The following is a 17,317-nucleotide window of genomic DNA, read 5'->3' as shown; positions in this document are numbered from 1 at the left end:
AACCCCCTCTGCGGGAGACGAAAGAGAAGCCCCAAAGGGGTGGGGGGAACTGAGAGCAGCCCCAGATTGGGGAGAGAAACCGAATGACGCCCCGGTGTGCGGGAGAAACTGAGAGAAACCTTGCCTGCAGAACTGCCTACATATAGGATCCATATCTGTTTCCCACTGTTTTTGATTAAAAATGTATGGAAAGCAGCAGCCTGCTATGCGGCATGGTTTTGGGCAGATGGTTGATCTAGGAGAATGCATGGCACTTGGTTATATTCTTCAGCTATATATGGGCTCCTCCCAGTCCTAAGCCCAATCAAGGGAGAATCTTAAAACCAGTCCCCGTTAGTTGGAGACACCCAGGTAAATAACCTGACCAACATTCTACGGGTATTGGTGGCTATAGAAGAGGGGCATCTATGCTTGTCAAATCTACTCACCACAAGGTATAAAAGTACTATAGCTAGGTTAGGTGAGTCATGGTAATGAAGTTTACCAAAACGTTTTTGGAGCATAGCATATCAGAATTTTAAAACCTATGTGTGTATTTCTTTAAGTCCAAATTTCCAGTAGAAAAGACAATTATCTACGATAAATCCTGTGATCGCCTACAGTGAAGCCTGACTTCATCTGAAGTACTTAGTTTCTTGCTACCATGGACGGCTCTTGGCTGCAATCCATTTTGGTAACATTATTTCTTACAAATGAAAAAGGGTCTGATTTAGTTGAAGACATTACATGTGTATTATTTTCTGATTGTGTTATGCTTTCACTAAATGTTTTCTTATGAAGTGTTCATATGGCATTCCTAATGGCCTGAAGCATTGCACTCAACTGAGTTAATAGATTTCATATGTATGCTACAGAAAGGATTATATGTGGTGCCAAGGGCTATGTTCATAAATCAATCAAGATGTGTTCATTAATAAAATGCCACGTTATGTGATGCTTGACTTCAACCGAAAAAATGCTTTATGTATATTTGTAGCTTTATTAATATCTTTCCTGTCTCGTTTGCAGGAAATTATACTCTGAGAGTTGACTGCACACCACTGATGTACAGCCTAGTGTATAATATAACAAAAGAGGTAGGTGTTTCAACCACCCAAGAACATTATTGCGAGAAAAAAGTGTTCATGTTGTCATTGTCTAACACTGTTGTGGGGCGTGTATGGATACAGCAAAGGACATTGTAAAATAGAGCTGTGATTTGTCTGTTGTGCGTGTCCACGGCCAATGCACCGCACATTGGCGCATCCTTATATCAAATTTAGTAATAAAAACAACTTGGATTCCTACAGCCAGAATATGTTATTACGCATGATTGCGCTTTGAAACACATTGTGTATAGGCGCATAATAAAAACCCAATAAAATTAAATTGTCACCTTATTTCAAAATAATAGAACATATAATTTTGATGTCGTCACTGTCTGCCATTATCTTGCTTTTTTCGGTTTACTAAGGTGAACAGTTACTTTATGTTCAATACAAGAAAGACAATACCCGACTCTTCAATAAGAAAATGATAAGTCTATATTTATTTTCTTTTAAGATCAGATGAAAATGAGTTCATAACAATTCATAAATTTTAATCTTGTGGGCATTGAAATGACTGCCCGATTAAAACTAAGGATGTGATGTTGGGGACTTCAGCTTTGTGTGCTTAGTAAAGTTAAGTGAAAATCTTTACCAGGAGTGGGATTTGAACAACTCGATATAGGGTTGACTCACGTACTAGGGACAGCACCTGCCCACATGCTTATAAGACCTGGCTGCTGGTTTTACACAGCTCAGTGACTCAACAACTAGACACTGTGATGACTCCAACGGAGTCATCACTAAGTGCCAGCCTAAGATCTCCTCCCATGTGGCCTGGGGAAGGCAGCCTCTACCTGATCCTAACCCTGGGGGTGGTTACATGTGGGAGGATCACATGGTAGGAGATGGCTGCCAGGGGGAAATGGTGACTCCGTTGGGAGAGGCACAGTATTCATCTTCCTGTGAGAATGAGAGTCCTATAACTCGAACCAAATATTTAATGGAATGCTGTCATTGCACAAGTCCCTCCTATGAAACTACCCAAAGAATATACTATGAACAGTCAGCTAAACAGAGTAAGGTTTGTACCTTGGGAGATCACGAAGTACATCTGACATCCTCTAATTGTTATGATTCTGTATTAGGTAGAGGTCCCAACCCCAATATTAAATCACAGACTTTGACTCTAACAATTCTCACTTCACAAAACCTACAAAACTAAGTGTCAGAGGGCCAAAACCACTATGGACGTCAAGGCCCATAATGCCTGTTGTACTGGGACGAAGAAGAAGGGCTCAGAGTTACTAAGGATCAAAAGTGCTGTTAATCAGAATGTGCGTTCTAGTTGTGGCAGCTGTGAGAAACCGGACGGCATCCTCAAACCTACTCCCCTTGGATCCACTTCTCAGGTGGCCAGGGAAAGCCCATCACTTTTGGTTCCTGACCCTGGAGGTGAAGATGCGAGGGAGGATAACCTGGGTGGTTTGTCCTTGTGGATTGGGGAGAAGATGTTCACAGGCGAGACATGATATCCCCTTTTCCTTGTGATAACCAACCTTGCCCTCCCCCTGCCTTTATGAGCATGTTGTCAAAATACTTTTTCTTTTTCCATCATTGATACCACTCTAGAACTGGACGAGGAAGAGGCGACTAGGAGTAGTACACACTAACATGTCATTACACCACTCTGGTACTGAGATAAGGAAGAGGCCTGAAGACTTTGTGAGGGTCAGCCATGTCCAGAGAACACTAGTAACTATGTTTCAGGCAAATAGACTTAAGGACTCACACTTGCAACCTGTTAAGTGGTTACAGTGGCATAAAAGGTGGAGCCCACAATAAGGAAGGGGAGACCAGCAGGAGAGAAGGCGAGTCATGTGTGTTGGGCCTGCGAGGAGAGAAATCCTGTCAAGGAGGATCCTGCCTGGAGGCCATGACGCCAGCAAATACCCAGGAGAGACTGCGACGCTGAAGCCCGAGCAGGCTGTCAGAGGGTCACAGCTGATGGAGCCTCCTTGGTCGGGCCCCCACAGCATGAGCTGTGGGGCACAGAAGAGACCCCAATTCTGCAAGCTACTGGCAGTGTCCGCAAGAGGAGAGCGGAGCTGCCGGCAACCCACAGAGATTTCCAAGGTACGAGCATGGCGACGGGTACGCAGAACCGAGAGCGAGGAACAAAGACACCCGGAGGACCGGTGAATGAATCAAAGGAAAAATCATACAAGGGCATTCCTGGGGCTACTACAATTGTCGGTGGCTGAGTTCCCTTTTCCCTGGGGCTACTTGTAATTGTTGGATGAACGAGAGGAGATCTGCCAGTAAGCGTGAGCCCAAAGTGAGGGGTTGCATTTAACCTTACAGGAAAGACCATGAATTAAGAATGATTGAATACCGAACTAAAGGTAAGCTTGGATAAGCCTGTGAATGGAATGTAAGCATGTGTGAAACACATGTACTAAGTACTGAAAGGCAAAGAACGAAAGTTATGAGATAAATTGAAAAGCAAGTAATGAACGTTACTGAAAAGTGTGGAAGTAATGTGGTGAAGAAAAGTGAGCACCACGGAGTGAACTCTATGAAAAACACACTGTTGCAAAGCCAAGAGACTGGCAAGGAGAAAAGCACATTGTGGCAAAGCCAAGAGACTGCCAAGGAGAAACCAAAGTAAATTTGAACCAAAACACAGGGGCAGTGACAGAAATACATGTATGGACAAAAAAGCGTAGGGTTATCAGTTGCGTGACCTGTAATGGGTGGACCGTGTGATTCGCCAACTGTGCCTAGACCGAGAATACCCTGTTTGTGAAAGACAAGGATACGTATAGATAATGAATCTTCGAATATGGAAGAGATTGCAGAAGTGAAATCAGAGGAGAGCAATCTGTGTAAAGTTGACCTGGAATTGGTTTTGAGTGTTAAGAGACTGCAAAGAAGTGTGAGTTGGCAAGCTGGACAAGCTGATGTCTTGGCGAAGGGAAACCTAAGATCTTGTGAACTTTGTTGTTTCCTTGGGGAAGGGAACGTCACGGCTCTTTTGGAACTGTGTTGCCTTCTTGGGGAAAGGAATCCCAAGAATTTGTGGAACTGCCTTGAACTTGTGGGGAGGGGAGCTGGAATAAGGTCAGAACTATATTTTGGAACACTATTTGATTTATGGTTGATATCCGTACACATTGTTTAGCTTTAGTTGTGAGGGCAAGCATAGGTTCTGGACAAAGACATAGGGCCTCATTATAACTCAGGCGGTCCGGAAATAACGGTTGGCGGTAAACCCGCCGCTACCGTTGTTTCTGGACCGCCTGATCCCGACCCCTGCAGGCGGGAGGTGATGTTCCCGCCAGGTCTGACCTGGCGGGTTTAACACCGGCCGCCTGCAGGCGGCCGCGGAAACACCGGCAGCATTACGAGATGCTGCCGGTGTTTCCATGATCCCCATTCCCATCGACTCGATGGGAATGGGGATTAACACCATTTCGCCTACGTGATTCCCAGAAAACCGGGGTTGTAATGCCCCGCTAATTCTGGGAATCACGGAGGCGGAATGGTAATACGAGTCCGGCGGTAACCAGGCGGTTTTACCGCTGGACTCGTAATGAGGCCCATAGTTTTAAATTGAACTTACTGATTTGGACTATCCTTAGTTTCTTTAGGTAGGGAAATCCCACCTTATCATAGGTCAAGTTAGGCCTTACACCATCTTGACATATACATTAATAGAAGTATTTTTGTTTGAACCTTGTATCTGTTGTCTGTTTCTTTTTTCATGATGCCTTCACACAGCAAAAGACACCTGAGCGGGACATTTAAACTCAGGAATGAGTTGCAGCTGAGCGGACAAGAGATGTGGGAGAAGTAGCAGAGGTAGCAGACACAGTCCAGTGTGCTGTGAATGTTGTGGATGCAGTGGAAGGAAGAATGCCAGCTGATGCCAACGCAAACAGAGCAAGCAGGTCACATTGCAGAGTATGTGCAGCGGGTAGCAGTGTCTTGAAGTGAAGCCCAGCCGAGGGGAGACGTGCCCCCATCACAGCGTGTGGCACTTTGGTGTGCGAGAAGCCACGGAGGATCACCAGCGATATCAAAGTTCCAAAGAAAAAATATGCAGTCCACCAGAGGTACTCGGGAGCAGGAAACCAAGCGAGCATGACACAGGATGTCAGCCACATCATCAGACAATGATGCCGAGACGCCACAGAAGACCATTGAGTTGGCCTGACGTTAAAGGGGACCCCGGGGCACTCCGTACAGGACAATTGATTGTGAATACTAATTTTGAATACCGAGCAAGTTAAAGACAGAGGCGGCAAGGGCACAACTCCCTTTATATGTGACATCAACTGGGGGAAACATGTAACTCGTATTGCCAACAGCCAAGAGGATGCAAAGGGAAAAGACAGAGGCGTCAAGGGCGCTACTCCCCTTATGTGAGACACCAGTGGGGGGGGACTTGTAACCCACATTGGAACAGCCAAGAGGCTGTAAAGAAGTGGTTAAAAGGCAACTTGGGTGCAACTCACCTTTCCTGAGTTACCAGTTTGGGGAAACTTGGAACCCACATTGCCAAGAGTTAAGAGACTGCAAAGAGAGGCAGCCATCGTTTAGCCCCCCTCATAGAGGATACTGTTGTGGTGAATACTGGAACAAACATTGCCACTGAGATGTGTTGTAGTTGTCAGAGTTTTCTTCCTGGTAGGCGAGTACACCAGGAAATGGACCATAGTAATTGGTCCTAGTAGGCGAGTATACCAGGAAAGCTGATGATGATCTGAAGAAGTGTGTTTGTGGCAAAAAGGTGTGGTGGCAAGTACTTACTAATCTTATTATTTTGACAAACTGTTGCATCACCAAAGGTAGTTTCTATGCTATCCTCATAAAACTATAACATGTGAAGAATGTGTGGCATGCTAATAATTGCTTTGCATTCTGAGGAGAACTATTGCCTTGGTTTATGAACTTGTGTTTTTAGAGCAAGAGGCATTTTTTACCTAGGTGTTTTGAGGGGGAAGAGACATTTGGTTTACCCAGAAGGATATTGTGGGAAACAACAACTGTTTTGAATTTCGAACAAGTGTTTGTGAAAGAGACTTTTACCTTGTTAAGCGGATGGAAAATACTTTTTGTGTTATACTGAACAGAACTTTATTGAATTAGGACTTTACCAAGGGTGTTCCTGACTTGGTCCAGGGGACGGGAGTCCAACCCTAGTCACAAGGAGCACCTTCGAAATTGAAACTGTTACATTGTGGTGTGGAACCAAAGCTTTCCAAATATTCCTTGTATTATTTTGTTGTGTGTATTAGTGTGAGGGTTAGTCTTTTTGGGCATTAGGCAATTTTTCTTTAGTTTTAGTTGGCTAGATAGGGACATCCTTGTTAGGATAGGCAAAGATAAGCGTTTATCTCACCCTGTTCATTTATTAAATGGCAAACATTGCGAAAACGATGCATTTCTGTCTGTCTCGATTTTGTGACCCCTCACAACACCATATCAATCCCAGAGGGAATAACTTAGGCCTGAAATTCCACCCTTTAAGCCCCAAGGCCATCCTACCCACCCAGAAAAACATGGTGGGAAATAGTTACCAACATTTTATTCCCAGCAGATGTTGGATCCCAGCAAGCGAAAATCATTATCGGCCTGGACCTGCAGGTGGCGTTTTACCAGGCATCATTATCGGTCTAACCTGATCTTGGCGGAAGAAAGCCCTTGTAATTCTGCTTGTTTTGCCCAATCAGAGAGGCCTTTCCATCATCCTACGGAATTATTTTGGCCACTGTATGAAGACTGATCGACAGGACTTGTTAGGATATATAAATTATGAGGTTAACTAGACAATATCTTAAAAACGATGATTGCAGGTAGGGAAACACCAGTTAAAAGGCCACCCAGAACTTTCTTCCCTTTTCAGTCTGGAAAAGAGCAGGGAAGGACCATCTCATCAGACCCTGAGTCCCATAAAGCTCTGAGAACCCAGTTATGGGAGAAAGGGCCAACCACTGAGAAACTCAGCCCCATAGAAAGCCTAATGGGGAAACTAACTATGAAACCAAAGGAGCTTATCGGTCAGCCTCCTTTTGGAACTGCAGGAACTGTAGTGGATAGGAATATTACTATTCCCACACTATCCAATGCCAAGACCTGGAAAAAAGCTGCTACAAAAATAGTCTTAGATTTAGGGGCAATATAAGAATTAAGTTCCTTCCTTGTTGCAACCTCACAAGAAAAGGGAAATGCTAAAAGACCTCAGAGAGACAACAGAACTCTATCCGATCAGGATGAGAGGCAGAGAATGTTCCACTTTTGAAAACCCAGAATCCGCCCTCCCCAGAGGACCCTCTGAACTACGTGAGGCCAGAAAACCACCCATGTCTTTCATGTTGGAAAACCGGATATCTTGCTTGAGCTTGTCCAATCTGCCATTGCAGACAGAATCTTTATCTATTGAAAGCTTGAGACTGCCCGAGATGCTTCACCTTCAGAAGTGCCTTTCCCGCCTCAAAGGGAAACCCCACTAACAAGCCAATCCGAACCCAAAGCACTCCCAAACAACAAACTTTGTCAATAAGAATCCAGGCAAGAAGATAAAAGGAAAAAACATATGCGTCATTTGTTTTTGGAAGAAGATTCACAATACCAGTTACCTATGACTGTTTTCTGTCAAAACATTATGGCCCAACTAGATACCCGGAGCAAACAATCTATCATGAGACTAGACCTATTACCACCTTGTTGGCCAAAGAGAGCTACTTCAACAGTGGATTATTTCCATGGCCACCAAGAAAGACATTTTACCACGAAGTTGCCTTTACAGCTGAATCAACAAATTTGAGAAATCTAGGTGGTGGTTGTGTCAAATTTGCCAGTCAATCTTAACTTAGGCACCAAGACAACCGAAATCCATCAATGGATAATATGGGCATCTTCTTTCTACCAGAAAGAAGATAAATGACACTGGAAGAGAAGAGTTAAGAGACCAAATTCCAACAGGCCCAACAAAACCCAAACACTCCAGGAAAAATCAAGGGATAGCCAACAATAAACGGTGGTGGTATTTGGTGAATTGAGGGTTTTCTTGACCTATCGCTGAATCCCGGTGGCGGCGGAGGGAGAAGAGCGGCTTGTCAAGCTTTAAAACCTGCAGCGAGATGCACTGCCAGCATGCAGAGAGGAAAATCACTTATCAGCTGCGTTGAATATCAGTACAGCTGAAATACCACAGTGGTAGAATGGTTACCCACCATGTAGAAGACCCAGGTTCAATTCCCCATTAAGGACCATAGGTAAACTGATTATAAATTAATGAAATAACATCTACAACACCACAAGGGCATGGGAAAATACAATAAAACCTTCTTTCATGAAGCAAGAGGAACACAGAGAGCCATACCTATCATCTACGGAGGAGGAGCAGAGCTCTTGTATAGGAGAGTTAATTGGAGCATCTAATTGATCCAACTGCAATTTGAACTGACCAATAGGTGATGACCTACCCTGGGAGGATATGATGTAAGCACTGCTTCCACCAATGGTGAAGCTGGACAGTACAGCCAATCAGTAGTCGGCGAACGGCATAAAGGACTGAATAAAAGGAGAGCCAGTTCAATTGCAAGTTGTCTCAGCTGGGGACTGGTTCCCTTTGTCGCTGGTTAAGGGAAAGCAGTGGAGAAGTCTGAAGCAGGGGAAAGAAGGCTGCCTTGTGGCTAGTAGCTACCTTGCTATGCTGAAGAGTTAAGCCTGAGAGAGCTGAACCCAGAATGGGAGAAGAGGCCCACACCACTCTGATCCAGGAACCCAAATCAGCTGGAAGAAAGGCAGCCCATACTATCCTCTGTAAGGGGCTAGACAACATAAAGTTCCCCGGTGATGAAGGGACTGTGGGCAGCCTGACTACTCCTGAAGGTCAAGATGTGAGAAGGGGTGAGCCCAGTGCAAATAAGTCACATAAGAGACTCATTTCCTGTGTTGACCTAAGAGAGTGAAGACACCCCAAGAGTAGGGGATGAAAGCCGAGGGAGCGAAAATACCATAAGAGGTGAACAAGAATCAAGAGACCCCAGAAAGAGAAAAACAAGAGAGAAATACCCCAAGTGGAGTGTAAAAAGTGTGTGAAGCCCTGGAGGGGAACAGAAACACTCTGGAGTGGAGTAAACAAGTGAAAAATGGCACCCCCAAGGTGTTAGGAGAAAGACAGACTGAAATACATCAATTATGATTTGATTTGGAACTACATTTGGAACATTTAACCATTACAGTGGCAACCGAAGAACTTTTTTTCACGGGCAGAAAACCTAGAACAGAAGCAGCAATCAAGCATCTTTTTAGTTGTTAAACCCTTTAGAATAATGTGTGTTAGCTTTGCTATAAATGTGGTAGGCTAGTATATGATTTGGCCTTCTGCTAAACGTGGTGATAATAGTGCTATATTTGGGGGGCAGCCGAGGGGTGGTGGGTAGCTAGATATCCTAATAAATGGTTCTTATTAACTGCACAATTGTTTAAACACAGAATGTTTTGCAATTGGATATCTCACCAAGTTAAAACCTGAACTCTGACATGCACCAGCCTGCACTTTCCAAATTCATATTCCAGCAAAGCTAAATCAACACTTCATTCTTCTGAGGTTGATAAATTAGGTACATAGTATTAACATCTATTTGTAGAGCACTTAGCTTAGGGGCAACACGCTCGTCTTGCAAAGAAGCAGCCTGGGTTTGATGCCCTGTCCTGCCCTTAGAGGATCGAGTCCAGCATGGTGCGCAATATTAAAGATTAAATAATTACAGTACTTATAAGCATGTAAGGCATCGGACATGAAGCGCCATACATAAAACATATTATATTATACCAATTACTTTAGCTGGATAAGGGAAAATCTAGGCCACAGTAACATCAGTAGCACAGAGTATTTTTTCACAAAATGATGGGCCACAGAAACATAAAATAATCAAGTTAACACTAAATTATTTCTGGGTCTGTGGCTTTAGTCTGTTCGCCCTAAATGGACACACTCTTATGTCCAGCTGCACATTTGTGAATAAAGCACTTTACGGTCAGCCACAACTTCACAGGGTGATTTCCAAAAATAAAGAGTGTTCTAAGAACCTTCTTAATATCCATTTTCACACTTTTTCTGCAATCCTTTTCCAAGGGTTGCAGAGGCTGTGCAACTGATCAGTGGTGTCACCAAGGGTCAAACCTGCTACCACCTTTGATCCCTAAATGACTGACTTCCATGAGTGGGAATTCAATCTTGTGGTGGGTGATTGTTATTAATGTTGATGTTTTTGATTACTTCATCTGATTCTGAAATACTAGTTTGTATTTTTTGGAAACTGTTCCTATGTGCAGGAAGTTTGGGGAAGAGTTAAGAACTGCTGTGGTGACTTTGTTATGGGTTTGTGGAATAAAGTTGTTGAACAGTCTTTTGTAGTATTTGTGTTTAATGTTCATCACATAGGGACTTTACCACACCACATTTCTATATACAGTGTGACGAATCTGGAAAATTCGTCCCTTCTCCCCCGGGAAAGCCACCTCCTTTCAGACAAGGGAGGTGAGCATGCTAAGCAAGACCCTCACGAGGGGTCAGGGAAAGCAGGCTCATCAGTGGGAATGAATCCCCTCTCCTTTCCCCTCCCATTCCTACAAGGAATACTCTGTCCTTATATATGGTATAGAAGAGACTTATGTTACTTCTGTTTTGTATCCCACAGATACTGAAATTGGGCCTAATTATGATTTGGGTGGTATCTCAATGGTATATCTGCCAGAATACCACCCAACAGAATTACGGTTTATGCAACTTGGTCCGGCGGATTTACGGCCAGATTACAATTGATGATGGCAGTGTTAGTCCCCATTGATTTGTAGTCAATCGGACTCCATGGGAGATTTTGGAGGAATTACTGTGGTGGCAATTCTGACAATTTTGATGATTTCTCAATGGAAAGTGTTAGTAAATTCCCCCCCTCTCCTCCCCCCTCCAGGGCCAAACTCCTAGTAAGGCAGAGCAGGAAGATGGTGGTAATTCTGTTACTTCCACTTTTCTTTTCCATACTCGTAATGAGCCCCATTGCCTTTAGATCATTGGCTCAAGATAATACTGGCATTCCCTTGAACTCAGCAAATGACGAAAAGCAACACATCCCTTTTGAAGAACGGCAGCGAGAATAAAGGTACAAGGATCCTTCAATGGAGGAGGAGGAAGAATCCTACACAGAGGAGATCCATTGATGTACACATGTCCTGGAGGGGCGGACCCGCACAGCACCGTGAAGCCAGCGGTAGCGTGGGGAGACGCGGGAGAAGGCAGAGATGCTAGAAAGCCATCGCAAAGAAAGGTGATACAGCCATGTAAGAGACAGGGAAGGAAGGACCGTCTTACCTGCTGGCATGACCGTGCTGCAGCCATGGTGGGTCTGGGCCCCAGGAAACTATGTTGATGCCAGGACAGAACGGAAGAACGACTCCACCCATTTGAACGCATTGCCAAAGAGACTGCCGAATTGCGCTGAAGCAGAGAAGTGAGGGATAGGGATGGAAGAACCATTTTACCTAGTGTCGTGACCATGCTGCAGCTGTAGTGGGTCTGGCACCCGAAAATCTAAGCTGAGGTCAGGATAGAATGGAGGAACAAATCCTCTACTTGGAACCTGAGGACAGTGGAAACTGCTAAATCAGACAAACAGAATAGCAGACGCTTATGTGCCAGTTATGCCATAAAAGAAACAAATTGCAACATCACTGCGGCTGCTGGAGCACACTGAAGGCATATAAGCTCCCAGGGTTTCCCCGGGTGGTGGGAAGTGAGCGGAACTACACAAAGAGAAAGATACTTGCAAGGAGGGTTACAAGAGCCGTAAAGTATTGAAGGTTGTCAAGAAACACATACACAACCAGAGGTGGTTAAGGAAACTTGAAAGCCAGAGGGGTCTGGAGAAGGGAACCTGCAGAGTTCAATCAAACTCTTAAAGATATAGAACCAATAGAAAGTGGTCAAGGTGGTGTAAAAGGAAAAAGGGAAACATTCCTCCATGTAACTAACTTGTGACATTTGATTTATATAGATACTTTTCTGAAGAGGCTAACAGGGAGAGCTGAGAACACTTGTTTTCTGAAGTATTTTGTTGTATGAACTGGAAACCATCTCCGGTGAGAGAGATCCAAAGAACAATTGTCTGGAAAAGCCTAATGTGAGAGGCTATTGCATTGACTTATATTTGTATGCATTTTTTTTCACAGTGGTAAGGCCAGATAGCAATTTGGTTTGGACGGAGAACTTTTTTATTTTGATGAAGTACGAGCACACTTAGTTTAGTTTTGTGGGTAGGGAAAATCCCTATTAGCAGTAGGGATAGATAGGCATTTTATTTTTAGTTTAATAAACACCTTGGAAATGTCAACCTCAAGTCCGACGACTCATTCTGCTTCATCACATAAGCCATTGCAACTGTGAACCATACTTGCTGAAACTTGTGCCCATAATGTATGCCAATAATGCCACTGTAAGAATACACTTGCCTGCTGAAAGAGCCTAGCATATGCCATTTTTGTCACTGCGTGAACCAACTCATCCAGCTGTGTCCATTATATGCCAGTAACTGTTAGGCAATATTTTATGCAGTAGCCCTGTCTTGACCTCTTGGCATTAGGTATCCCACCTGTTGGTATAGGTCTGTACTACACAAGTTGGTAGTGTGACTGAGCAGCTAGACTTATCTCAAGAGGGATTAATGTGAGCTGTAGAGCTATAGCATCGAAATCCACAACTACAAGTATCCAAGGAACACTTACACTCAAGGTTTTCTAGTAAAATAATTATTTATTTACTTAACAGTCAGTTTTAAATAAGCATTCTTTAAAACAATAAAAGTACACTTCAAAATACTTTCTCAGAATCAAGTTAAGGAAGTAGATACTCTTTAGAGATGCTTCATACACACTTCCTACACCCGGAGTTCACTTCACTAACTAGGACAGTATTGGCATTTATATATCACTTTTGTACTTGTTAAACCTCTGAGTTTGATAAAACAGGAAAGGTTAAGGAAGGAAAAAGGTTAACAGGTTCTCAGAGCATGTAAGCACTTTTAAATCCCCCAATGAAGTCTTGATAACCAGATTTCCCAGAAAATATTAGTTAGAAACCAATGCATCACCTATGAGGGACCATAAGCATCAAAGTCAATGGGCTTGAAGAGTCTGCAGGGAGCCAGGACAGCCAAAGTCAATTTGGAACAGTCTATGGAGCTGGGGCACTTCTTAGATAGCACAAAAGTCTTGGACAAAGTTAGACAATTGTTGTAGAAAATCACTGTTGTGTCGTGGGGACAAGAGGGAGCACATCTGGAGGACGCCTACGCAGCAGTTCAGAGGTCGGCAGCAGCTATAGGCTCTTTTCAGTTCAGCAGCACATTGCGGTTTCAGCTACGAGCAAATAGCAATACCGCAGATATTGGACACTGGATGGGCTTCCTTCACTCCTTGAGTCCAGCACTCTGGTGAGGTGACTCGAGCTTGGGTCGTCCTGCTTTGGGAAGGACAGGGAGTTTTGGGCACCTCTCTCGCATCCTGCCCTGCCAGACGCACTGGAGCCAGAGTACTCCAGTTCAGTACTGAAGCCTGCCAGAGGCAAAATTAACAAAAGCGTTAAACCTAGTTTGGCGCACAGAGTAAAACCCAAGAAAGACCTCACAAACAAGAAATTAAGAAAAAAAAAACGGGGCACCTTGACACAATGGTCACCCAGGGGTGCTATACTGCAGCTGAGGATTCAGCCTGTGGTAGGAAAACACAATGGTAGGAACATTAAACCACAGCCACCAGCCATTAAATGTAGTGAGGGTAACATAATAAATGTTAAATGAGTACGTATGAAAATGGGCTACTAAGTAAGCCCCCAGCACGCCACATAACATGGTGTGTGCTGGACCTACAAAGAGAAAAGATAAGAAATCTAAAGGATTTCTCTGTGACATATCACTGAGGGTGCAGTGTGTCACCATACAAAAAATAGATGCCTATTGAGTTTGTCAGACTCCAAAAACAAAGAAAATACAGAGTCCAAATTAGATAAAAAATATATGAGAGAGTGCGAAAAAAGGTCTCACTCACTCCAGGATAAAAATGATAAAAATTAAAAGTCCTAAAGTCCAGCAAAAGAGCTCGGGGTCTTTAAGGTTGAAGGGAAATAGCACAGAACTAAGAATTCTCCCTAATACTTGTCCGCCACAGGCTAAGGGACAGGAGGATTTTATCCACTCCGGGATGAATCTCCTAATCCACCCGGTCACACTTTCTGGAGAGACCATCAGCATTTTGGCAAATACACCCTGACCTGTGTTTTATGGTACAATGGTGCTTTATGGTCAAACCCGTGGCGGTTGATTGACCAGCTTAACAATTTAGGATTCTCCCCCTTTATCTGCATTAACCGTCTCAAGGGTTGGTGGTCTGTCTGAATAACAAAAGTAGAACCATACAAGTATGGCCTACACTTCTTCAGAGACCACACAATGGCAAATCACTCACGTTCAATAGTTGCCCACCTTGTCTCACAATCCTTCACTTTTCTACTGATGAAGCAGATTGGGTAGTCCCTGCCTTTCTCATCCAGTTGCCTCAAAACTGCACCTATCCTTGGCTTGGGAGGATAGCTCAGGTCAATGTGTTCATCTTGGAAGCAAGACAACACGGAGTAACACAGGTTCGATCCCCGGGTCCGCGCTTAGAAACCTATGGTTATTAAGTGCGTTATAAATAACCTATCATATCATATCATTAGAAGCATCTGTACAATGAAGGATTGGTTGTAGGCAGGAGCTCTCAAGACTAGAGATTGACAAAGGGCTTTCTTAAGTCCTTCAAAAGCCTTAGTGCACTCCTCATTTCACCTGACCTTCTTGGGGAATTTCGGTGAGGAGATCACATTCAAGGGAGATACTATGGTCCCATAGTTTTATATGAAGTTCCTGTAGTACCCAGTGAGACCTAGAAAGTCTCTCACTTGGGTCTTAGTAATAGGGCTGGCCCAGTCGTGTACAGCTTGTACTTCGCTAGGCAAAGACCTTATTTCACCTCCCCACCTCATGTCCAAGGTAGACCACTTTACTCTGACCAATTTGACATTTACTAGCTATGGTCAGATGGGCCTGTTCAAGAGCCTGCAAAACATACCCTATGTGGTGAAGATGTTCTTCCCAAGTGGGGCTGAACACTTCAATGCCATCCAAGTATGCCATGCAGAAGTCCTCCATCCCATTCAGAACTTGATTCACCATTCTCTGGAATGTAGCAGGGGGATTCTTTAGTACAAAAGGCATAACCTTAAACTGCTAGAAGTCTCCTGGGTTGGAAAATGCAGTTTTCTCCTTGACATGGCCTGTCGGAGCTATTTGCCAATAGCCTGAGGTCATGTCAGATGTACTGAGGAACTTGGTTGAACTAAGTCTGTCCACCAGTCCATCTGTCCTGGGTAAAGGATGGGCATCAGTCGTGGTGACTGCACTAAGATCTCTATAGTCCACACAGAATCTAAATTCTTTGGTTCCTGCTTTAGGCACTAGTACAACTGACTAGCCCATGGACTTGTAGATGGCTCAATAACCCCAAGATCAAGCATCTTCTTGACCTCTTCCTTTATGTGGGATCTTACATGGTCTGACATTCTATAACCCCTGCTTTTGACAGGGAGACTATCGCCAGTGAGAATATCATGCTGGTCCCAAGGGGTCAAGCCTGGTGTTAGTGAAAAGGGAGGTGAACTGATTTAACAGAGCTTTGCACTCCTCCTGTTGCAGAGTCAAATCTGAAGAGAGTTTTACTCCTTCAATTGTCTCATCTGAGGGTTGTCTTCTGAGGAGGTCAGGGAGAGGTTCACTCTCCTCCGCCTATGTTAGGCAGAATAATATGCAGTACCTTTTGGGAACACCACATACAATTAAGACTACAAGTACAAATTCACCTTTTGGTACACGCCTGTACTACAGAGTAAAGTGGTAGCGGTAGCTGAGCAGCCAGACTTATCTAAAGAGCAAAGTGAGCAGTATCAGAAGTTACACAAAGGACAGTAATTACTATGGTTCAAGCAAACACTGATTCAAGGTTTCTGAGTAAAAGAATATACATTTATTTACACCATCATTTATAAAACAGTTCACTAAAATAAAGCAGCAGAAAATCACAATCTTAATACACTACACCACACCCAATCAATTCTGGACAAGTTAAGCTCAAAATGAAGTGTGAGGAAAATGGCACTCCAGCAATTTAAAAAGGGAGGGAAAGAACAAGGTTATCAAAAATCAACAACACCAACAAGTGATAGGCAGGGCAATCTAGAAAAGGCTTACTACAGCGATGATTCAAATCAATAGGTCTGGGCCAATGTTAATGGTTCAGAGTCTTTGCAGAGGATCACAAAGTTCAGCGTAGTTCGTGGTTAAGTCTTTGCCAAGAGTTCAAAACGAAGTTGGTTGGAGGAAAAGTTATTTAAAAGAGTAGAGAAGGACAAGCCTTCGGAGAGGTGAAATATTTCAAACAAGTTCACCGCGGTCGGACGGAACGAACCACCGGATTTGAACAGTACCTTAGATGAAGAAGAATGCTGTAGCTGAGGCGGTAGTTCCTGGCAGTTCCTGCAGGCTCACGGTTCCTGAAGTGACTGTTGGACTGACAAAAAGAAGGAGGAAGACTGGAGGGTCCTGCGCTGCCCAGGGAAGAAGCCAGCAGCAGAGCAAAGCGACAAATAAAAGGTGCGCTCCTTAAAAGCACAAATGGACTCTCTCTCGCTGGCTATATGGTTTCCTGTAGCACAGCAAATTCGACCAGGCTGAAGAGGAGGTCCAAGGGCTTTGTGAGCTGGTTGATCCCACCAGGCTCAAGGGGAGAAGACTCCTTTCGGATCTTCACTGTCATCGGAGTTTCAGGCGATTCGGACCTGCAGCAGGGCTTCACCGGGATGTCCAGTAGTTGCAGCAGTCGTCTTCCTTCAGCTCCTCGTTGGTTCTCTCGTTCCAGTGGCGACTCTGCCTTCCAAGTCCCAGAGACCTGCTTTTAAGCAGTTTTCCCCCATTGGCACAGCCTGGCTGTCGATCACACAGCAGGGTGGCTGTCCTGGCAGGACAGTCACCTAGCCATTCAAACTAGAGTGCGACTTGGGTCTCCAAGGAGACCCTGTGCAGGGGGCCTCAAACCCCTCCCTCACATCCTGTCCACCCAGACACTCAGCTGCCTAAGGACGGCTTCTGTGCAGAAGCCCACCAAAGGACGGCAAACAAAGGAACCCAACC

At 44.3% G+C, this 17,317-nt stretch overlaps 1 protein-coding gene across 3 annotated transcripts in view; it reads left to right on the top strand.

The window, feature by feature from the left end:
* Positions 1 to 17,317, top strand: part of LOC138527989 (glutamate carboxypeptidase 2-like) — an 898,418-nt gene that overhangs the window by 565,914 nt on the left and 315,187 nt on the right. For all 3 annotated transcript variants that reach the window (XM_069639404.1, XM_069639405.1, XM_069639406.1), the window contains exon 13: positions 1,009 to 1,076. In XM_069639404.1, the coding sequence (XP_069495505.1) occupies positions 1,009 to 1,076 (68 nt within the window). The remainder of the gene's footprint in view (positions 1 to 1,008; positions 1,077 to 17,317) is intronic.

The sequence above is a fragment of the Ambystoma mexicanum genome, chromosome 7q (genome assembly GCF_040938575.1).
Source record: "Ambystoma mexicanum isolate Mex_15411 chromosome 7q, UKY_AmexF1_1, whole genome shotgun sequence".
In the NCBI taxonomy this organism is placed as follows: Eukaryota; Metazoa; Chordata; class Amphibia; order Caudata; family Ambystomatidae; genus Ambystoma; species Ambystoma mexicanum.
Note: the sequence above shows the minus strand (reverse complement) of the source record. Positions and strands in the feature narration are given on the sequence as shown.